The 14,920-nt window shown below is 36.0% G+C and overlaps 1 protein-coding gene across 10 annotated transcripts in view; it reads left to right on the forward strand.

Moving 5' to 3' along the window:
• Nucleotides 1-9,125, forward strand: part of LOC126927057 (uncharacterized) — a 242,472-nt gene extending 233,347 nt beyond the window's left edge. For all 10 annotated transcript variants that reach the window (XM_050743422.1, XM_050743428.1, XM_050743421.1 and 7 more), the window contains exons 2-4: nucleotides 652-833; nucleotides 2,780-2,928; nucleotides 8,687-9,125. In XM_050743422.1, coding sequence (XP_050599379.1) covers nucleotides 752-833; nucleotides 2,780-2,928; nucleotides 8,687-8,860 — 405 coding nt within the window. In that variant the 5' untranslated portion in view covers nucleotides 652-751 and the 3' untranslated portion in view covers nucleotides 8,861-9,125. The remainder of the gene's footprint in view (nucleotides 1-651; nucleotides 834-2,779; nucleotides 2,929-8,686) is intronic.
• Nucleotides 9,126-14,920: the final 5,795 nt, after the last annotated feature.

Genomic DNA, 14,920 nt, shown 5'->3' on the forward strand with positions numbered 1-14,920 from the left:
CACTGAAACCGGGCTGCTTGTGTCATCACGAAACAGAATTGCCAGTACGTCATTTCTGTGCTCCCGTCCTCGTAAAAACGGTTTCACTCGTTAAGAAAAAACGAATAGGCGGTGAAGAGAGAAAAAAGCAGACAGAGAGCGCTTTTAAAAAGCTGACGAAGCGTGCGTTGCCACAACGAGACACACGGTGCTATTTGTCGTTTTAAATTGCGCCGCAACTTGTTTTTGAGATCTTTGCTAGAGACACGTGAAAACACGTTGGAAGTATATTTCTTGTTTTTGTGGAATTTAGCTGGAAAATAAAAAATAACGTAAAACATGTACTTACGACTTACAGAGTAATTGAATGTATACACTATAATAACCAGCGATTTAAGGCTTTAAAAGATCGAAAAAAAAAGAAAAGAAAAGAAGAAGGATAATATGTTGTGGCAGTCTAACTCGATCTAAGGAAATAGAGAGGGAGGGAGGGGGCAAAGCTTGTTAATCTGGAAAGAATACAAGCATCAATTTCAAGCACTTACAGGGAATCAAGCGGGCTTGTTAAGGTCGTAAGTTGGACAATTATCCCGTTTTAGGTTCAATCAGCTTAGTCCTACACAAAATTGATCCAATCATGCGAAAACAAATGTATTCTGATTTTTGTCGCAGATATTTCTGGTCTACGCACTCCAGTGCCCACAAAGCAGTTATTGAAACAGCTGATTTTCGCCTATTCTAGAGCGACAACATCCCCTGATCTTTTACAACCATGAAGGACCTGTACTCGAAAATACTTGCAATTCTCATCTGCTTGCAGGTTATTTTTGTCACTTTCTTCCCGTCAGGGGCTGGTAAGTTGATACTGATTAATTATACCATCGAAATTCTATATAATGGCTACAAAAAATATTTGCATCATTATCCTCATTTCCTAACGAAGCGCGTTTTTTTACCAAGTTTTATATTTCATTTCATAGTATCAAATCTCTGTAGTTACACGAAAGTATTAAATGATAGGAAACTTGATATACACGAATTTAATTAATTAATAAGTTTGTCGATATACAGCCATTATTATTTCATGTGAAATATTACAACGTCAAAAACTTAACGTTCTTGTACGTACAGTATTAATCACAAATTGTAAGAATGTTTACTGATAAGCAAAATAGATAATATGGAAAACGCAGACCTATGGAAAGAGAATTCCTGACATTAGACAGGAATACGCGATTGCACGAAATATTTTATGGTATGTCTAACATGGTGAATATATGCGGCGAAGTACGAAAAATTCATCCTGAGATATGTATACGACCTACGCGGTACGGGACGTGTTATAAATGGTTTCCGCCACTCAGCCGTATTTGAATTTGTGAACACGATCGAACAAATGATGCGACAATTATTAATTGCCGCCTCTGCCTTAGTAACGATTCGCGTTGGAACGAGGTCGAATCGTTCCGATTCCACGCGCGATTAACAAATAATTACAGTGGACATCAATTACTTGGATGACCTTCGTCATTTCAGCTTAAAACGATTAATTTGATTAAACCAACCAATTATTTCAATTAATACAATCTGCACTTTAAATTCGCACGTCTTGTGTATACACACCGGGCCAGAGAAAAGTTTTCAATCGTTCGAGTAGAACCTTCGTAGTCCTTGAGGACGCGTGTCGCTTCTCGTGCACCTAAAGTTTCGCTCAAATTAACCGATTTATTTGAATTCGAGCGAGTGAAAACCTCTTTGTCACCGTGAGTTTGTTACTTAATTGATACTCTTAGATGCCCTTTGCTTTCAATCTCTTACATCCATTCTTAATTAGCCAAGTCGTTTGACTTTTGACAAGTATTTTGAAACCATTTTACTAACACGAACCTACTTTTTTACTTGAGATTATCCGCTATTTTTATTCAAATGTATATGTACGTATATACACTTTTGAATTTTAAACGAACCTTCTATTATACCTATATCTTTTAAGTGCCGTTTTAAGTTTCAAGAGACTTTAACTCGGATAGCTCGACTTGGAGTTCTAACGTATACTGTAAAGCACACTTGCGAAGTAAAACAGCAAACACGATATAAAAACTTTTTGCCCATGTAAGAAATCGAATAACCTATTTCAACGGTGCTTTAATCTCATCGACGAAGCATCGATGCAACGAAGAAGCATCGTGATAGCCGCAATGCGGATCCGTTCGACAAAAATTTCCTGGTACGGTCGTTTTCGTAATGTTATTAACCGTTTTAGTGTCGGATGTTTCAAGACTCCGTATCGGTTTGTGCTATGCAGCGCGATAGAGCTTCGTTTATTTATTTGCGAGGAGTACCGATCGACACAATCGCGCTGCCCTTTTTCATCCTGTTTTTTTTTCATCGAAATATACCGTTCGATGTGCTCGCGCTTCATTTCATCGGTTATACTGGAAGCGTTACAACAAACACTCAAAAGTTTGCGAAATATTTATGCTCTGCGTTTCGTTTGCGCGATAACATTCTATAATGCAGGATTTGGTTTTCCGATTCAAGAGGTAATTTTTTATATTGGTTTTTTTTATTTGGTTTATGATTATTTGAAAAACAAGTAATTACGAGAGAAAACTCTGATATGACTCACGACGAGCTCGCTTGAGCGCGTTGCGAATTAATGATCGTGACCATACGTCGTGGCACAATTTACCACGGTACGCGAATTGAGCGATCACGCTGCGTGGTGTTAAAACGGTTAGCGTAACTGCGCGTACGATTGTCGAGGGGCAAAGATATTGACGTTGGTAATCGTTTTCAGTGGCTTTAGAAGAAAACTGTACTGATTTCGAAGGACAAGTTATCTCACATGGGCTGCTGTATGTGCCGGGACCTTCGGTTTGCAGCCTCTGCGTCTGCTACCATTCGGAGCCAAAATGGTGCAAGGCTATCTTCTGTTCACCTCCTTTTGTAAGTATATGCTCATTCTAAGAGCAACCAGCTTAGCACAACCATGCGAAACTAAAGTACACCGTTAACGCTTGCATGCTGGTCGTTAAAACACATGCTGCGCGAATAGGGTACACAGCGATTCATTTAACTCGCCGTGAATTAGTTTTAGAAAGACAAACATGGACAGGGATAATTTTTGTCACGAGCCGTTTAATTTATTCGTTCATTAGAACGAATTAATTTACACCTGCTGAGATCGCGATTGATGCGACAAATTCGAAATCTTGTTCCATATAAATATTTTTAAACAAGCACGTCGTAAGCTTTGTATATTTTTTAATCGCAACGAAACTGTTCAGAGAAATGCTGAAATTATTAATTAGAAAAGGAGATTTCTACGCATCGTTGTAAAAGTGTCAGGGAAAATATTCGTAAAACAGTTATGTTGTTACAAGTTCTACAAGAAGAAATATTGAAAATCACGTTCCACTTATTCAGTTGCACGTGTAAAAGGTATCTTGCGTTCGCGCAAAAAATCTCTGAAGGATACATGCTTTATAATAATTGGAGTGTCGAAGTTGTTACGCGGATCGACGTACACGTACCTTTTAATGAAACTAGGTTACTCATTCGTTATTCGTTCCTAATTTTCAGCTTCACCATTTTTACGCAATAAAATTTTATACACCTGTTCGGTTTATAAATGATTCAATTCAAATTTAACAGAATTAAAGTTGAAATAATCATTTGTACTTCATTAAAAGGTTCTTTCAGCATCTCGTTTTAATATTTTTATTGGTAATATTTTGTTGATCGTTATATTTAAATGGAGTTTTTCAAAGGAGAGACATTTTAAGGTAGGAAATGGACATACATTTATAATAAGAATTCAGAAGAAAGAATATTTCATACAGAAAGAAATATTCCGTATGTATAAATAACTACGCTATGAATTTTATATGTATCGGATATTCCTTCTGGTTAATGTATCTGATGTTTTTTCACGCGAGATAGCGTATATTTGCATCTATATGTCTCTTCGTTTCTCAGTAGTAAAACTTAGCATTCCTGCGGCTGATAAGTAGTTACGCACTGACAACGAGAAACATAAAATGAGTAAGAAGCATGAGACATTCTATAAGAAAAATAAAGTTGTTTTTGTCTTTCATTGCATATTCGTCCGAATATTGTTAATAAATATTTAAGTTAAGATTTCAGTTGAAATAAATACATAGGATTAGACATTTATTTGTCGGAGATGAAAGAACACCGGAACCTTCCCTTCGGAACTTTGGGAAGACCCCTAGTACTGTAATTTAGATTTCACCATAGCCGAATTAAGAAACTGTTGTCGTTCGATTCGACTGTACTTATTTGAGATTTATGATAGTGAGCTCGGGCTCGAGGCGACAACCAGTCGCCGAACGTAGTCGCGGTCAAGAGATGAACGTTTTGTCTAACAAAGGCATGAAGTAACTCTATAGCTCTCCTTAAAAGAAATACTTAGGACGGGGCACGACGGTAAGCATTTCAACGATTTCTGTCCCGTGGCTCGCCACACGCAGACTCTATTCTTTGAGTAAGATGATTACCAGATGTCGACGCGTCTCCACAGTACATGTTCAGCTAGCCCGAGGACCCGCTATAAATCTTAAGATTTGTTTAACTAAAGTCCTTCAAACCGACAAACAGTCCTCGTCCCAACTACGAGAAAATAGGAGAAATCTATTTTTCTCACGAACGACGCTTCCTCTTCTCGAACTCTCTCTTAAGGGGGGTTAGCACGCTTCCCTAACCACCAACATGGAAATTGATCAATTAACAGTAACGCCAATTTCCCTCACTTTCCGAATGAAGGCTTTTCTCCACGAATCCGATGATTTCGTGCCCTTAGGCACACCCATCATAGTTTTCCTCGACAGCATTACCGTGATGGAGAACCACTCTCCCGTACGATCTCAAAGACGATTCAAGTAACTCTCAGATACGTAGTGATTGCCCCATGCATTAACATTGAGTACAACTTAGACGTTGAAGAAAAGTAGAGTTCGTCATCCCCTTGACCGCGGATTCGTTAGTGAGCCTAGGATCATTGTCATTAGCTTCTCGAGTATCTAATTATCGCGATTACTTGTCCAATTTCATCATAGTCATATTTGCACTAGTAAATATCTCCTCTATTGCATAATGATCACGTCTAGCGCCAATAGGGATTCGTTTCACGCCCTTAACCCTCACTCAAATCTTAACGTCAACCCGACATATTTATATATGTATCTATGAACGCATTTGACATAAAATTTTGATAACGACTAAAATTATATATTCTGATATTAAATTAATTTAATGAGAATAAAAAACTAATTTTTTTAAACAAGATTTTGTATAAAGTTATATTTATTAGGAAAAGTTCGTTCATCCCTTTATAATATGATAGGATTAGACTCATTGCTGTGCAAATCATTTCATGGAATAGTATATGTGTGCGTGTGTGTTCTACGTTTTTATTATAAAAATGCTAAATGTACTAGGAGACGTTTTTAAAAATTCATACATTTTTCTTCATCAAACATATCAATCGTTATATTGAAAAGTTAATTATCTTTTATTTGTTTCGAGCTGCACATTGATTGAGACATTCGTGTTGGTTATAATTGCGAATTTAACGCAACGAAGTTGTTTGAATCCCTTGCAAGCATGTAAATATATCGTCGAATTAATAGGTCAATTACTTGAGGTTGGAATTGAAAGAAAGGGAAAGGTGGAGGAGAAGTCTTGCGTTTGAACGCGGGACACTTTTAAAGCCCATAGTTCGCTGAAATTGCCAGAGAATTCAATTAAATGGCAAATTAAACCATTGAACTGAATCTGTTTCTAATCGCGAGCTTAGAAGTACTATCCTTTGAATTTTTATATCAGTCAACTTTCTTTTTGTACGTACGGTAACGAATACAATTCATAAATTAATGAAGTATGTAATTGGATGAAAGTTCTTCTTCCTGGATTCAGTTTAGACTAAGAAAAATTATATAATAACGAAATTATCAACTTAAAATTGATAGAGTGTATAGTTTATTTTTTTTTTTTTTGCGCGAGGAGGGGAAATGCTGTTACGCATACCCAGTGATCCGCATCACTGGGTTATGTGGGACTCGGGCGGATGTTGTTGCCATACCCACTAAAAACCCCTCCTCCTTTTTCCTTTGCTTCGAGGACAGACAACCCCGGTAAAACCTGTCGCCAGTCATCAGGGTTGTCCTTTCATGCCCCGTTGTATCTTCTTCTTCGGGCAGTTATTCTGTATATTCTGTATTGCTCTCGTCATCTTCTCAGCTAGTTCAGAATACTGGGCTGATCTCCTTCTGTGGTTCTTTGTTGTCTTGTATCTCTGCCTTCACTGCTCCGCGTAGTTGTTGTTGCTCTCGTTCTCCTCCTTGCCTCCTTCAAGGCCTTCGCTGTCACCCTCCTGTGAGACATGACGGTCTTGCGAAATTGCCTGAATTTATCTCAGCTCTCGTTCTTGGCGGTCATCGTGGCGATCAGATTGTCCACGTCTATGTTCTCACCAAGAGCGTTCTCCAGCTCAATCCTTCTGTCCGTTCACTTCGGGCACGTGAAGTCGGGAACGTCAACCGTTTCCAGTGCAAATTCAATTTTGAATCGCAATTTCCATGTTTGCGTGGCAAAAGCGTAAAATCGATAACGCACGCAAACATGTCTTCTTTGCTAATGGCGTATTATAAATATAAATATTTGAATAAATATTGCGAATTTCATATTGCTAAAAGATTTATACTATTTGTTCGTAAATAATCGTCGGATCTATATTTAAGTGGAAACTGCTGCATTAGATCTCTTTTCTTACTTAAAATTATTTGGATTGGTAACTTGGATGTAACATGTAATTTATTCTTCCTTTATAAATAGTGTACAGAAGATACCAATTCAGAGAAATGGAAGGAAAGTCTAAAAGCAAAGAAAATCTACAGGAAGATAAAACGTTCGAGCCTTGCCAGGCTATATAAGATGCTAAGTAATCTTCCTAGTCCTGCAGTTCTTTCTATTTTGATCAATAATTATTGGTATATGTTAGGAATGCAATTAGAATTTTTGTCCTCAAGCAAAGTATAATTTCAATTTTGTATGTAAACCAAAATATTAAATATCAAATAACCATCAAATAAAATTATATTGTATGGACTACTGTTTCTTTAAATATTTGAATATTTGGTAAATATTGTTTATTTAAATATTTTAAATTGCATGAAAAAAAATGATGCAAATAGATCATAGGGCATTTTAACTAAAGAGACCAATATCTATTTAACAGTGATTAAATCGTCACCGTTTAACGCTCCATCTCTTTTATTAACTGTGCCTTGTTAAACTACAGAGGATTACAGAGGATGCGTTTTTTTGATAAATAAACGTTCTGACAAATACGGCAGCGAAATCAGATATGTAGATTCTTACAACAGCAGTTATATTGTATGAATTCCGTTTTTCAGAAGCTTTATTTGTGAAACGACAATTCGCCAGAGTACGGATTCACTGTAGTTATAGCTGTAGGATCTCTATCTAGTTGACAGATCTGCTTTACGTAAAGAATTCCTGTCTCTTGTTCTACTTTATCGCGATTCTCTCCTCACCTTATACGCTTTGTCGAGGAAAGTAATATCGCTACATATCTCGGCTCCGGTTACAATAATTAGTTTCCGCCTAAACTGCTAGAACCACGTAGCACGCACTCTACTCTCGTTTATTAAATATTCAGGCCATCTGATCGCATGCGACGAGTTTTATGTTAATCCCGACCAATTACAATATCTTTCTCTCGTTTACAAGGGACGACGAGACTGGCAGTTGCGTGCTTTCCAAAGCAAAAGCCGCGATATCTGCATGATAACCTAACCTCAACCGATTTTGTTGTACTATTCTTAAGTGGACTTCGTTTGTACCACTTTCGTAACAAAAATAGAATATCTAGAACACAGCATTCCGTTATGCGATATTGTCAATTTCTAACATCTGAAACATCAGAGATAATTTTTTCCCTACAGTTGTAAATTTGTGTGAAAAATTACGAACGTAAAGGTGTTTGGCGCATGTACAGTTCCCCCTCCCCCTCCCCCTCCAACCTTCATTTGCGTAGACATGCTAGAAAGATCCACTTTTCCACGGTGAAACTGTGTGTATTGTAATTTCATTTTGACAATGGTCCAACATCCTACTATGCATAAATTTAATATCAATATAAGCAGGTTTTATGCCAAGTATTACATCTAACGTATAAGCACAAACCCTGGTTTTAAATACCTTATAGTAACACCGAAAAGATTATTCAGTTGGATGTCTGGCTCAACATCAATATTTTACTTAGAAGATAATACGTCGAGAGCATGTTGGTGGATGGAATGGGAGATGAATGAAGGCTTACTTCTGTAAAATACGTAAAATGGTAGTCGGAATGAATTTTGGCGCTTGGGGACAGAAAAAAAGCTGACTGATACTGTCATACACCTGAATTTATAAAATTTTGAAAATCGATGTAACCTTTGAACTTTATCGTATTCTGTTTCATAGCACAAATTATTGTTCCCGAAATGTACGTTTAGTGTTATAATATATTTGACCAATGGTTCTCAAATACTAGTTTTGCTAAAGCAATGGTGGAATTGGAGCAATTCTTTCTTCTTTTATTCTTTGAATGACTTGGATTTTCGAGTAGTCTAGTGACGATTGATCCGTACAATTAATCGATTTCTTCTTATTACAGAGCTGCAAGAGATTCCGCGTTGGACGCCGATGTTGCGAGTTCGAATGCCTGGATGAGGTTAGCACTGAATATTGGTCCGGATCTGATGTGGTTATCGTCGATGGTTCACCTAAACTTGAAAAACATAGTGTATTGTGGACGCTGAGCTTAGTGATGGCAATTGTAATATTTTAATTTCTCAATAAAGATTCCGATGGCGCCGTTGACAAAATTCGTACCTTATAAACGTCGACGATTAGCTTCAGCCACCGGGAAAAGAAGTAGTGTACAATGTAGTGTGTTAACGAAGAATCATTTGTAACTGAATAATTATACCTCGAGAAGATTATACCTGAGTAATTATATTTATTCTTATTTTCTTCCCCTTTATTTCATTTGAATAGATTTTTGTATTCAAAGAGCGAGGTATGATTATTTCAGACGGGTTAATTTGTTTTTATATATGTCAAAAGAATGAAAGGAGATGACGATGAATCGGTGACAGGTAGAAAATTGTAATCTGTTGTATTTCCATGGTACTGTATACTTGATTATATTTTGTTCAATATTATTCATATTCTATCATGTAATTTGGGAATATACATACATATACATATATGAAAATATAGTGGTATACTTATCCCCTAATCTTTGTGATTTCTATGAAAATTTTATGATTCATTGTCACTTGTATGAAGGATGGAAATATAAAAAATTGATAAAATTATTAATAATATTTACAAAGAAAAAGTGAGCTGTTGGATATACAGGGTGGTTGGTAACTGGTAAAAAAAAGAAGTCGAAAATACACAAATTTTTCATTTGAGGCTTTGTTTTCGAGAAAATCGACTTTGAATTTTCGCTCGGTACGCGTGCACTTTATCACGTTTCGTTATAACGGATTTTATTGTAGATTGTGTTTCGATTGACGTTATGTTGATAAACCGTTCCAATATGTTGCACGCGTTGCACGCATACCGATCAAAAATTCAAAGTCGATTTTCTCGAAAATAAAGTCTCAGACGAAAAATGTTTATTCTATATTTTCGACTTCTTTTTTCGAGTAGAATCACCAATTTTCCGCTTGTACTATCAATTACCAACCAGCCTGTATGACAAAATTCTATTTTAAACACCAAATTCGCCACGATTGGCTATTTTGTTTACGAAATTAAACGAATTTAATAAATGAAATGGCAAGGAAGGAACTACAAGTGACCGTCAAACTATTTTTATGCTTGAAAAGTAATTCGCAAAGTAATATAAAATAATACTACTGATTTGTGTCTCTTTCAGAATTTTTTCTTAATCTCTTGTTTTTTTTCCTTCAAATTTATTATTTATTATTTATTAGGTGTCACGAAAACCGATTAAATATTAAATATCTTAAATATAGATTGAAATGAAAGCTTGTCAGTTCTCGTTCAATTGTCACTTCAAAGTTGTTAGTTCAAAGGTTCTCGTACATCATAAAGCAAGGGACCAAATCTTTAACTTATTACAAATTAAACCTTTTATTGTAATTACGAAAATTATGAAAGTACCAAGCGAAACAAGTAGGGAACATGAACTGCTCAACGAACCAAAGAACGGCTCAGTGACAAAATTAATACAGTAAGGATCGCAAATATTACAACATTACACTCTTACATCACATAATAGTTCTCTGTACAAAAGATATATAGCGAACCGACTTTTCACAACGATAAGAATCAACAGAACCAATTAAGACCAGGCGAAACTCTCATAAGACAACAATATCAGAGGGATCAAATCAGCGATTTTAATCTATGTTACAAATTATAGTTATCAAGAATAATTGCTCTTTTCACGAAAATTATGCTGATGACACACTCACAATGCATTTTATATTTGGTAATCGGATGTGCTCGTGGCCATCAGGAGTATAAAGACGACGTTTTTAGAAAATGACAGTGCTGTCGGGTTTTAAAAGCTTTTATTTTTTTATTCATCATTACGAAGATTGTGATGGAAGAACGTAATGGGGTAAAATCTGACGATTCCTTAATGAAGAATGCTTAAAGAGATTCTATAGAAAACGGTGATCGTTTCGTTGGGTAGTTCATTCGAATTTTGATCAGGATTATTGAGATAGAAGGGTCGAGAGCTTGGTGGAATATCAACTTTGACGCTTCAACGCTTCATCTCTTTTCAAGCTCACCAGTCACGAACCATGGTTCACTGAATATATCTTTTTGGAAAATCCTTTTTGGATTTTCGTACGAGAAACATGGTATGTTTGACAAGGGATTTTCTTTTGAGGCAATTTAGAGTGACAAAAAGGTCTTTCTGTTAGGTAGCTTGTCGATAAAAATGTTTTATTAATAACGTAAATGGAACGAGTAGTTACGAATTTAAATAGAATATGACCAAATGGAATATATATCTTCTCTTCGACTTTCATAAGCTGAAAGCCCCGTATCTAAATTTTATCTTATTTATTTGAAGCAAAAAGTATGTTCTTTTATCTTCTTTTAGTTGTAACATTCACTATACTATGCTTTGTTTATATGCTAAAGCTCATATTTTATGAGTTAAGGAATAAATTAGATATGGGGAGACTATATTGTTAGATTGTTAAATGTAACTAAATTGAACTCATAGTTTATTAAAAACTGTGGGATAAATACGTATAAATGTTGTAGTCGTTGTAATCTATTATTGTGCTATTATAGGTATACGTGTGTACTATAGAAGGACCACCCTATTAGATACTGACAGCTTTCTTCTAACTTAATCTTTCCATAGAATCTTATAATCTTTTTCCTCTCATTGTCTCCGAATAAGAAGTGTGTAATAAATGTTCGAATTTCGGTGTGTTGAGAAAGCTGCTCGGTTAAGTTTCTGACTACAGAAATGGTCTTTTTGTATCAGAAAGAACGAAAATAAATGTTCGGCAACGAGTTTTTTTTTTTAAGATTTTTATTTTTACGTATCAAGTATAGGGAAGAAGTAGTGATCTCTCTTTTATCGATGAAATCATGTTAGGCGGACGTAGTAAATGGCTTCTGCAGTATCACGGAACTATTCGTATTACTCGATTAACTGAGTTCCCCTGAGTCAGTGGTTCTCAATTCTTGAAGCGTTTATTTATCGATTAGGGAATAGTTCTAAATCTTTTTCGACTTTCTGCAAAGAATTCTCAAACTGAATATTTAAGACAGCATTTAATGAATTCAAATTGAAACACCTTATTTTATTACGTAATATTAAAATAACATACTACAAGGAATGTAAGTAATTTGGTATTTCTCTATGCCAATTTCCTTAAAATTTGCATAAAATTTAAATGTATCTTTTGTTACTAATCTAAAAATTATTACTGTTTCCAATAATATAAGAAATAATACCTTAAAAATCGCTCAATAAATACGCAAAATACTTTGAAGGTAACCGAGCCAAATAAATAAATAAATAAATAAAAAACAAATAAATAAATTTAATAGTAAACACGTAGGTGAAACACTTGCTGAAATTTGCATCACTCGACACGAGCGAACCGTTCGGAAGGAAAACGTGTTTAGCCCCCAAGGCGGTGGAATTGGGATCACTTAATTAACTCCGTTTGAATCTATCTTGAATTAATTCTCGTTTAACGACCTGTGCGTATTCAACATCATAACATTTCCGACCATATCGTTCCCAGAAGATGAAACAGCACGATAAAACAGATGTGAATACCTATCACGAGCGAAACAGAAATGCGAAGATCCTTTGGAACGACAATAATAAAATTGCATGCATAGGAACCATGGATGGAACACAAGACAAAGGTGTAGATGGTATTATAAGCTTTGAAACGAGCGTATAGGACGAGAGAAATTGATCAAAAAATTGAGTTGAGCCCATTGAAGTTAGGAAGAACATACTTTGATGTTTTGTTTAAAGGAGAGATATTGAGCTGTGCAAAAATTGTATAGGTTCTCTGAAGGTAAATAAGATTTTGTTGCTGAGTAAATAAACGAGATTTCAAGTTTCTCTTGAATATTGGAAATTTAAAGGTTTTGATGGTATTTTATCGTTATATTACTTCCAAATTTTAAAGGACCAAATCACATGGCTGATATTTTTAAAGTCTTTCTATATCTTTGAGAAAGTAAGATAAGGTTGATAGATAGTCGTTGTTGGTACTTAACCGAGTATGGTCATATAGTCGATTAAATGAAATTTCTATTATTTCAGATATATATCGTCAAATATATATGTCGGATTAGGGTCAGGATTATGGAGAGGGGCGTTTGATGAATTCTCATTACAATTAGCCATTGCCGTGATACAATAAAGAGTTTACTAGCACAGGCTTATCAACAAGATTAGGCACTCGTAGCACTAGTGATAATGATCTTAGGTTCGAAACGAATCCGCGGTCACGGGATGATAAACGTATGTTCTCGCACAGTTCAAGTCTAACTCTTTGTTAACTAGATGTGAGGTATTCACTGGTTGTAAGGTGGTACTGTCACTCGTCGATGAGATCGTACGAAAGAATGAATCTCCGTCTCGATGATGCCGTCGAGGAAAACTATAATGGGTGTGTCTAAGGACATGAGATCCCCGGATTCGTCAACGAAAGCTTTCGTTCCAAAGGTGAGGGAAATTAGCGCTGTTGTTAATTTGTCGATTTCCATATCGGCGTTTTGAAAGAGATGCTGGTCGCCCTTGAGGGGAGGTTGTTGACGGGGGGCATCGTTCGTGGAAGATAGGTTTCTCCTATCTTCCCGTAGTTGCAACAAAGTCTATTTGAAGGACTTCGCTTGACTAAATCTTAAGATCTATAGCGGGTCCTCACGTTAGCTAAACATACACCACAAAGGCATGCCGACACCCGGCGATCATCTTACCTGGAGGACAAAATCTGCGTGTGGCAGGCCGCGGGATAGAAACTATTGAAGTATTTACTGCCACGTGTCGCTACGACTATTTCTTTTAAGGAGAGGTATAGAGTTACTGTGTGCCTTTGTTAGATAAAACGTTCATCTCTTTGACCGCGGCTACGTTCGGCGATTGATTGTCGCCTCGAGCCCAAGCTCATGATCATAAATCTCGAATAATCGGAGCGGCATTTGTTTAATCTAAGTTACAACGTTACGGTATTCCCGCGAATCCAAGGAGGGGTTCCGGTGTTCTTTCATCTCCGACATAAATTATATATCAATGTTAATTCTTATCTGTGTTGGCGTAGTGAATAAACACATTGATGTTCGGTGTTTCAATTATCAGAATTATAATCGATGTTAAATGTATAGAGTGTCAAAAAATTATTTGTTGTAGCTGTGGAAGATGGAGATCTGTTAGAGAAAATGGATCATGAAATTGATCTTGAGTATAATTTTCAGGCAAAATTTTTTATTGCATCATAAAGTACTTATCACGAGAAACGAAAGTTTCAGAAAACCCCTGAATCGTAAATGATTCGTTCTTTTGAAAAAAGCTGTTTAAAATTTCTTATACTAATCCTTATACTAATTGTGTATACTAATTGTATTTAGTATATTATGTTATAAAGAATGGTTAATATAAGTATCAAAACAAATAGACAACAATTAATTAGATAACATCGTAATCCAGAATGATAAGCGAACAAAACGCAGTACTCAGACAGCAAACCCAACAAATCACAGTCATGCTACAACTAATTACAAACGTGCTAAGCAAAGAATAAAAAACGGACACTCTACAAATAGCAGCCTGGAACTCAAACGGCCTACAACAACGGGCCCTCGAAATTAAAACATTCATATACAGTAACAATATAGACATACTACTTGTCTCAGAAACACACTTCACTACAAACAGCTACTTGAAAATACCATACTACACCATATATGATACCAATCACCCCTCAGGAAAAGCTCACGGAGGGACAGCAGTGATAGTCAGAAACGATATCAAACATTATCTACACAGCCAAGTTAACAAAGAATATTTACAAGGAACTACTGTTACAGTTCAAACTAGCAGCAACTATTTCCAGTTGTCAGCAGTATATGTGCCTCCGCGACACAAAATAACATCACAAATGTGGGACAGTTCCGCCTGGGCAGGCGACCTAAACGGACGTGCGAAACAGTGCTCCAGTGAAAGTGCGGCAAGAGAGAAGAGAAAGGGACAAAGTTAACGCCAAAAATAGACAAAACGTGGAATCATGCAGATTCCACCAATAAAAATAATTAACTCCGGTGAAACATTTTTCATAAATAAAGCTACAGACTCTACATATGTAGAGAAAAATGA

The sequence above is a fragment of the Bombus affinis genome, unplaced genomic scaffold, assembly GCF_024516045.1.
Source record: "Bombus affinis isolate iyBomAffi1 unplaced genomic scaffold, iyBomAffi1.2 ctg00000070.1, whole genome shotgun sequence".
Taxonomy (NCBI): Eukaryota; Metazoa; Arthropoda; class Insecta; order Hymenoptera; family Apidae; genus Bombus; species Bombus affinis.